This window comes from Cataglyphis hispanica, chromosome 18, assembly GCF_021464435.1.
Source record: "Cataglyphis hispanica isolate Lineage 1 chromosome 18, ULB_Chis1_1.0, whole genome shotgun sequence".
NCBI classification, from domain to species: domain Eukaryota; kingdom Metazoa; phylum Arthropoda; class Insecta; order Hymenoptera; family Formicidae; genus Cataglyphis; species Cataglyphis hispanica.
Window position 1 is genome coordinate 923,565 of NC_065971.1, and position 8,020 is coordinate 931,584.

At 25.5% G+C, this 8,020-nt stretch overlaps 3 protein-coding genes across 3 annotated transcripts; all 3 read right to left on the bottom strand.

Moving 5' to 3' along the window:
- Nucleotides 1-2,558: 2,558 nt before the first annotated feature.
- Nucleotides 2,559-3,968, bottom strand: LOC126856454 (uncharacterized). Its single transcript, XM_050604974.1, has 3 exons — nucleotides 3,746-3,968; nucleotides 3,366-3,464; nucleotides 2,559-3,044 (listed from the first exon to the last, which is right to left on the bottom strand). Exons 1-3 carry the CDS (start codon nucleotides 3,914-3,916, stop codon nucleotides 2,898-2,900), a joined length of 417 nt encoding a protein of 138 aa, XP_050460931.1. The 5' UTR covers nucleotides 3,917-3,968; the 3' UTR covers nucleotides 2,559-2,897.
- Nucleotides 3,969-4,827: 859 nt separating this feature from the next.
- On the bottom strand, nucleotides 4,828-6,374 carry LOC126856457 (uncharacterized). The gene is made up of 3 exons (XM_050604977.1): nucleotides 5,540-6,374; nucleotides 5,344-5,452; nucleotides 4,828-5,089 (listed from the first exon to the last, which is right to left on the bottom strand). Exons 2-3 carry the CDS (start codon nucleotides 5,422-5,424, stop codon nucleotides 4,982-4,984), a joined length of 189 nt encoding a protein of 62 aa, XP_050460934.1. The 5' UTR covers nucleotides 5,425-5,452; nucleotides 5,540-6,374; the 3' UTR covers nucleotides 4,828-4,981.
- A 278-nt stretch (nucleotides 6,375-6,652) lies between these two features.
- Nucleotides 6,653-7,429, bottom strand: LOC126856458 (conotoxin Cal6.33-like). Its single transcript, XM_050604978.1, has 3 exons — nucleotides 7,350-7,429; nucleotides 7,160-7,271; nucleotides 6,653-6,919 (listed from the first exon to the last, which is right to left on the bottom strand). The coding sequence occupies exons 2-3, from the start codon at nucleotides 7,238-7,240 to the stop codon at nucleotides 6,800-6,802; spliced, it is 201 nt and encodes a 66-aa protein (XP_050460935.1). The 5' UTR covers nucleotides 7,241-7,271; nucleotides 7,350-7,429; the 3' UTR covers nucleotides 6,653-6,799.
- Nucleotides 7,430-8,020: the final 591 nt, after the last annotated feature.

Consider the following 8,020-nt stretch of genomic DNA (forward strand, 5'->3'; position numbering starts at 1 on the left):
ATTATAGTCGTTACATTTTCTTATGCGCACAGATATTTTTTTTCCTTTTTCTTTGTCTGTGATGTTTTATCTAAAGTCACCGACATTGTTTATGTCACGCATTTATATTAACAATTCAATTTATATATATATATATATATATATATATATATATATATATATTTATATATTAGTCATTATATAAAATATTTTCTGTATCTATTAAAAATACATTTTTAAAGACAATTTCTTTGAAAGTATTGATATCATACTTTTGTCAAGAAAAGAAATATTTTATATAGTTTTGAATATCTATTCTGAGAAAGCACTTTGTTATGTTGCATTAAATTATTTTTTCGAGGCAATAATAACACATTTCAATTCATCGATAACAATTTTTTATATATAAGAAAATGATGTATAAGCATATAAGTTGTAAAATTCACGGAATTATATTATATATTAATTTATTAATATATTAATATATTATATATATTAATATATTATATATTAATATATTATATATTAATTATATATTCATTTTTATATATGAAATTAGTTGAAAAATTTTTTATAATATTTAATTTTTTGTGATACTTTCATTAATTTTATTTTAAAAATAATCGATTTTTAGGACATATATTTATTTATTGTACAAGACAATATGATAATTTTAGGCAAAAAAGCTGAATAATCTTTTTATGTCTATATCAGTTCATTATTTTTGTACTTTTTTTCAATATAATATATTCAGATAAGATTAGATAATGTTCTCTTTGCATTTAAAGTATGTATATATTTGTTAATTTTATGCCTCGAAAAATTCAAAATTTATTTATTTAACAAATAAAAAGTCACTTATATTCTAAAATTAATACAAGCAACTCCGACGCAACTTAAGTGCCAATAAAAGGTAATAAGCGCTATATTGCGGAAGAATAAATCATACTATAGAGCCATCCGTTACATCAATCTTAAACTCACGTTTGCGAGAGAAATCGTTTTGCAGTTATTGCAGATTTCGGTTATTACAGTTCATCTTATGCACATAAAACGAGAATATGAGAATGCAAAAAGGCGCCTTCCGCTGATATTCTCTTTCCATTTCAACAGTATCGAATGCACAAGTGCTTTTTGCCCTTTGCGCCGGCATTCTATCGAGTGCATATTGCGCGCCTCGTGCATTCCATTGATTCCCCGACAAAGCGCTCTTGTTCTTTAATTCGGTTGACAGGAAACAACAGGAAAGGAAACTGAATCATCCGGTAGCATTGTCCTTTTGTTCGCCCATAGTGACTGAATAGGAATATAGTCGGGGTTTTTTTCCTGTCATCGGCGAAGCTTCGACACATCATGAGCCGAATTAACCTTTTTAGTATATCCGCAACAGTGGCAGACACGCTTGACGCTTTTAAGCGACATTCACGTTTCACGGCGGTAAATATCGCCGTCTATTCGACTCAAGTGCTATCGCCGTTTTAAGCTTTTCAATGTCAATTGACGTATATGAAATATTCAAGAAATTTACAAAATGAATATTTATATACGTTTTGTTTGTTTAAGTGTTAAAAGTCATATAAAATTTGTATATCTAAATATAAAATGTACTCATATTTTTTTTCTGATAATTTTAGATACTGATAATCGATGGCAGACAATTTATAAGTAGAGGGAAAAAAAAGCAGCAAGTGATAAATAGCAAATAGTATATTTAAACAGCTTTTACTTTGCCAATACAAAATGCATTACCGATTTTGATTGTATACATATTGTTGAAAATTAATATGAAACAATATAAATACCCGAGAATTTATATTTAATTGGTGAAAATATAAACATATAAAGAGTGCGGGCGTATGTCAGATCTCCAGTTTAACAAAATGCAACATAATACCAATTATTTCAATATTATTAAATATCATGCTCATTTATATCGCATTTATATTGTCCATGAGCACACATATTTTACACAACATTTATAGTGTTTTACAGAGTTATGTATTATACTTTTATCAATAAAATATAATAGTTACGTAATTGCTTTATAATCAAGTAATATTTATGATCCTATTTTAGGGCTAATTAAGTAATAATATACGCAATTAGGATTATGACCAAGAAATGTAAACACACTTAATCAAATTACTGAATAATCACTTGATAAAGTACTTGTCATTTATTATTTGTTTTATAAAAGTAAAATAAAAATCAATTTAGATTTTTTAATTCTAATCGATTAGTAAACTCAAACTGATTAATTATTTATGCAATTTTAAACATATTTGTTAATTCATATACATTGATAGAGATACATTCTGTAAAAAATAGATGTTTTATTTAGTATTCAATTCTTATATGATTTCAATTATAAATTTATAAAGTGTTAATAATAACACACGTTCGATCTTTTTACATACTCATCAATCTCGTTGATTAATTAATATATATTTAATTATGCATCTAACACACAGCTAAACATAGCGCGTTCATGATAGGAGCTATAGCGTGTAATAATAGATATTAAATTTCAAGCACATCCGATTATATATACCCGCAGATGTATTTACGATAATCTCTCCAAATAATAATGGGCGCGGTCGTCTAATTCGTTTTAATCATTACCGAAGAATTAATGATTGTGTGTAAGTACAATTTCAATACGCATATAGTAATTTCACAAACATTTTATTTCATTCAATCTATTTCAAATATTATTTGAAGATTACGTAGTTTACATTTGTCCATTAATTATTTATTTATTTAAAAATATATATTGGTGTATGATATATATTGGTATAAAATTTTTAAATGTATCTTTTATTAAAAATCTTACATATAATATATAATGACTTTGTCTTTTTAAGAACAGAGTCTTTATTTAAAGAAAAAATGGCATTATAGTCAGGTGTAAAAGAGTATCAGGCAAGTGGTACGTTTGGTGGGTATGGCCCCGGACCAAGAGGTCTGTTATCTTGTCCAGGCACAATCACACCTGATTTTGCTACACACGATGCAGCATAGACCAAACATTCCAGATAACGACAGCAATCGTTATATTGTTGACACTGGAATATTTAAAATATATATATATTTTATATACTTAAACGTTATATATTTAAATGTTATATATTAATAACATTTAATATGTTATTAATTAATGTTAATTATTATTGCAAATACCAAGACACGTCCAAATTTTAATATATCTTAACATTATTATGTGTGAAATATATAAAACATAAATTTTATAATATTTTAATATTAATAGTTCTATTTCTCTCTCCTTCTCTTTCCCTTTCTTTCTTTTTCTTAATCTAATAATAACTTCTTTTATACAATATATACAATATATTACACAAAAATATAAGTGCAGTCAAAATACTTACACGTCCTCCTATAGGACTGCACGTAGCTTCTTTATCTCCTTGAGGAGCTGCGAGTGCCGTAGCGATCATGATGAGAATAGTGAAAATAACGCACTTCATCTTTCAAATATTTATTTTTTATTAATAATAATAATAATAAAATTATTTTTGTAATTATTACATTTATTTATAAAAATTTGCATTATATTTACATCCAATAAAATAATTTAATAATAATTATATTATTTAAAAAATGTTAAAATAAATTTACATTAATTTGTTATTTAATGTGATTTGTTATTTAATTATGATAAACACAATATTAGAAATCTAAAAAAAGTTTATTATAATTTAAAACAATTTAACTAATAAATATAAATGAATAAATGAATAAATATTACTTTTCTTGAGTAGCTGTTGCACAGGTCGCAATTGATGATCGCAACTGATCGATATTTGATTTTCAGAGAGTATTTATAATTTGTGTCACACTTGTGCAAATAAAGATACCTAATATTATTTGCATTATTTATCACATATATAAAAAGGAACATTTGCGCTGTAATACTCATGACAAAACAAAGACAATAGCTTTATCTCTCTTTTTAATTATTTTATATATAATTATAAAAAATTCATATTTTGATGCAGTTTTTTACAACATTTTACATTTAATTAACATTGAAAAGTCTTATAATATTTAATGTATGTTACAAATTAAATTGCATAATATAATAATCAGATTATATTAATTATAACTACATAAAATGTAAAAAATTATATCTAACTATATCATGAAACACAAATTGTATAAATATTTCATTATTGTTGTGATTTTATTTAATAATTAAATAACTCTATCATGTATTATGAATCATGTGGAAAGAACTAAAAAATTTTTTATACATTATTTATAAAAATAAAGAATAATGAGAATATAAAAAGCTAGTAGCTAATGTATTTTTTTATAGTCTTAAAAAGTACATTATTACTTGTTTATTTCAGTATGATTTATAATAATAAATTTTTAATAATATGTTTATATGTTATTTAACATGTTTCTTTAATAATTTCAATTTCGACTTCAATATTATTTTTAGCGCAGTTACTCAAGATAAGATGATTTATCATTGAATGCTTTAAATAAACGTTCACCGTATATTCAGTTAATATTTTTTAACACAAAAAATAAAAAAAAATTGATTGTAATAAATTACGGTAACTACATTATAATATAATAAGATTTAAATAACTTATTTTAAATAAAAAAAATTGATTTTTAATTTTATATAATTTTTAATTATATCACAAAATATCGAACAATTATCATCTTGTTATAGTTTACGTTAACGAAATGTGTACTCTCTAATATAAGAACATTTACGCAATACATTCTTGTAATTATCTTCACAATTATAAAAATTTTAATTAATTTAATAATGTAAAAAAGGTTCTTAGAAGAATAGAAAGAAATTTCACCGCATAATGAATAAGCAAACATATATTTTTAATTATAACGTAAATGTGAATTACATTATGATTTTAATGAATTATAGCAAAAGATTAAATCGTGGGCCAATAGAACGTAATGCAAGTCAATCACTCATTTCCTTGTTAATTGGTAACTTAAGGTCCTCTTAGCCCTCCACCGGGACCGATTCCTGTGGGAAGTTGCCTTCGGCAATGCAACGTCCTATGAATCTATTACATTTGTAAAGATGGCAACACTGATCGTCAGTTGAACACTGTAAGATCACGTGAAATTATATGTACGATTTTATGTGATGTCATTTTTGAAAATTGTTTAATTTAATAACATTATATATATTTTATCATATACAATAAATTGATATGATAATTATTGTGGAGCGAAATGTAATATTAAATTACATGATTAATATTAATGGTTTTGATGATTAGTGTACATTTTGTTACATTAATAAAAGATTTAGACATATACATATTGCAATTTTGAATAATAATGCAGCGTGGTACTTACCATGTTGCCAGGTGGACCACAAGCTATGGTCAAAGTCACTGCGAGAAGCGCAAAGCAAAGAAGTAAGATGAGTTTTCCCATTTTATAATAGTTTTTACTGATTTCGTTTCTATAAAAAAAAAATTAAAAGATTGAAGATAGAGAATAGAAAAAAATACTTTTAAATTAGAAACAATGGAAAATCACGTATTCTCACCTGTTAGCCCTCTTCAAAATGTTCTGTGAACCTTTCCGTAGTTTCTCAGCTTATATATAAGCCAATATGTAAAAATAGAAAGTTAAAAATAGAATTATATAATTTAAAAATGTAATTTAAAAATAGAATTATGAAACAATCATTTTTTTTAAATATGTGTGTGCGTATGTGTAAAGAATGCACCTTGAAAGTCTCATATACTCTATGTTGTTTAAACATTACTCATGATATTGTCATTATTATCAAGTTTTATCTATTGTGATAAAAATTAAACATTACTTATGATATTGTCATTATTGTCAAATTTTATCTATTGTGATAAATAGCAACTGAAAATGTGAATCAAACAGATAAACATAAAGATATAAGCATTCTCGAGAATTATTTTATAGAATTTTGGAAAAATTAAAAACCCCCCGCGAAATAATATCGTGATAACAAAAGCCTTTTCGCGTGGCTTGCGATAATGGTGCAATCGCGTCATTTCTGTTTATTTGATTTTACGTTAGCTATTCAATATATTCATTGGGATCAAAATAATTGATATCTTGAGTAATGGATTTCAGTATCTGTAAGACACACATTTACGCACTCTTTCCTATTTTGCGTATACTTTACAACGCGAAACAAGGTTCACCTCACAATTGTTATGTAGATGGGAAATTAATACAGCTTTATTATTGCACTTATTTCGAAATTTTATCGAAATTGAACAAATGTACGATTCTAAAGCATACATAAAACATAACGAAAAGACAAGTAAATGTGAAAATTATGATATTTCAAAATCGCGTATTTTTTTGGAATCAGAAGAGAGTATCATAAAATTCAAAACGTGCGTTATTTAAGAATATAGCTTCTATAATATACAATATATAAAAATGAAAATGATCCGTGAAATGTAAATTAATCCAAACATTCAGCACTAATTTAAATCTATATATAAAAATTGATATTATTATATTGTTTTTAATTATATTATAATATATCAAACAATTATCATCTTGTTACATTCTTATAATTATCTTCATAATCTTCACAATTATAATGATTGTAATTAGTTTAATAATGTAAAAAGAATTCTTAGGAAAATATGAAAAAAATTTTGCTGTATAACGAATAAGCAAATATATATTTTGAATCATAATGTAAGTGTAAATTACATTTAATGAATTATATTCTTTTCTAAATTAAGCAAAAAATTAAATTGTTGGCCTCTGAAACATAATCCAAGTAAATCATTCAGTCCTTGTTAGTTGGTTATACTGGAGGGCCTTTTGGTGAACACGGTCCGATTGGGATTCCGGGGGGAGGTCCTCCGGTGCAACGGCCTGCACATGGGTGACATATGCCCACGCAACAGTCAGCGTCACTTGTACACTGTAAGATCACGCAAAATTATATGTACAATTTTATATATCATTTTTGAAAATTGTTCAACTTAACAACATTATATATATTTTGCCTTATAAATTGATATTATAATTATTATGGAGCGGAATCTAATATCACATTACATGATTAATATTAATGATTTTGATAATTAGTGTACATTTTGTTACATTAATAAAAGATTTAGACATATTGCAATTTTGAATGATAATGCAGCGGGATACTTACTATTTGGCCAAGATGGAAACAAGCCGTGGTCAAAGTCACTGCGAGAATCGCGAAGCAAAGAAGTAAAATGAGTTTTCCCATTTTAATAATTTTTTTTTCACTGATTTCTTTTCTATAAAAAAAAAGTTAAAAAATTGAAGATAGAGAAATACTTTTAAGTTAGAGACAGTGGAAAATCACGTATTCTCACCTACAGTTTGCTCTCTTCAAAATGTTCTGTGAATCTTTTCGTAGTTTCTGGGCTTATATACAGGCCATTATGTACATAGAACTATGAAACAATAATCTTCTTTTCAAATATGTATGTGTGTAGAATGCACCTTGAGAATTTTAATACATACGTTGATTAAACACAATTCACTGATATTGTCATGCTTATCAGATTTCATCTATTGTGTAAATAGCGAGAGAATCAAACAGATAAACACGTTACATAAAGATGTACGTATTTTCGAGGATCTTTTTATGGAACTCCGGAAAAATTATGAACCCCCCGCAGAACAATATCACGATAACGAAAGCCTTTTCGCGTGGCTTGCGATAATGGTGCAATCATGTCATTTCTGTTTACTTGATTTTGCGTCAGCCACCCAATATATTCATTGCAATCAAAATAACTGATATCTTGAAAAATGTATTTCAGTATCTGTAAGACACGTATAATAGATTTAATTTTATTAACTTTAATATACATACTTATTATTTATATAAAGATTTGTACGCGCAAGGGAAAAAATTTTTTATTATATAAATTTTTGGCAATAATTAAAGTGCAATTAAAACATATAAAAAAGTGTTATTAAAAATTAAATTAAAAATAATTAGATTATAAAATATCAAATAAATCACCTGATATATATT

Excerpts from the sequence above, each read along its gene's own strand:
- LOC126856454 (XM_050604974.1), bottom strand. The coding sequence starts at position 3,916 with ATGAGTATTACAGCGCAAATGTTCCTTTTTATATATGTGATAAATAAT. Across the intron at positions 3,465-3,745 it reads GCAACAGCTACTCAAGAAAA|ATGAAGTGCGTTATTTTCAC; the intron begins GTAATATTTATT and ends AATATTTGAAAG. Across the intron at positions 3,045-3,365 it reads GCAGTCCTATAGGAGGACGT|TGTCAACAATATAACGATTG; the intron begins GTAAGTATTTTG and ends TAAATATTCCAG.
- LOC126856457 (XM_050604977.1), bottom strand. The coding sequence starts at position 5,424 with ATGGGAAAACTCATCTTACTTCTTTGCTTTGCGCTTCTCGCAGTGACT. Across the intron at positions 5,090-5,343 it reads GTGGTCCACCTGGCAACATG|TGTTCAACTGACGATCAGTG; the intron begins GTAAGTACCACG and ends GTGATCTTACAG.
- LOC126856458 (XM_050604978.1), bottom strand. The coding sequence starts at position 7,240 with ATGGGAAAACTCATTTTACTTCTTTGCTTCGCGATTCTCGCAGTGACT. Across the intron at positions 6,920-7,159 it reads GTTTCCATCTTGGCCAAATA|TGTACAAGTGACGCTGACTG; the intron begins GTAAGTATCCCG and ends GTGATCTTACAG.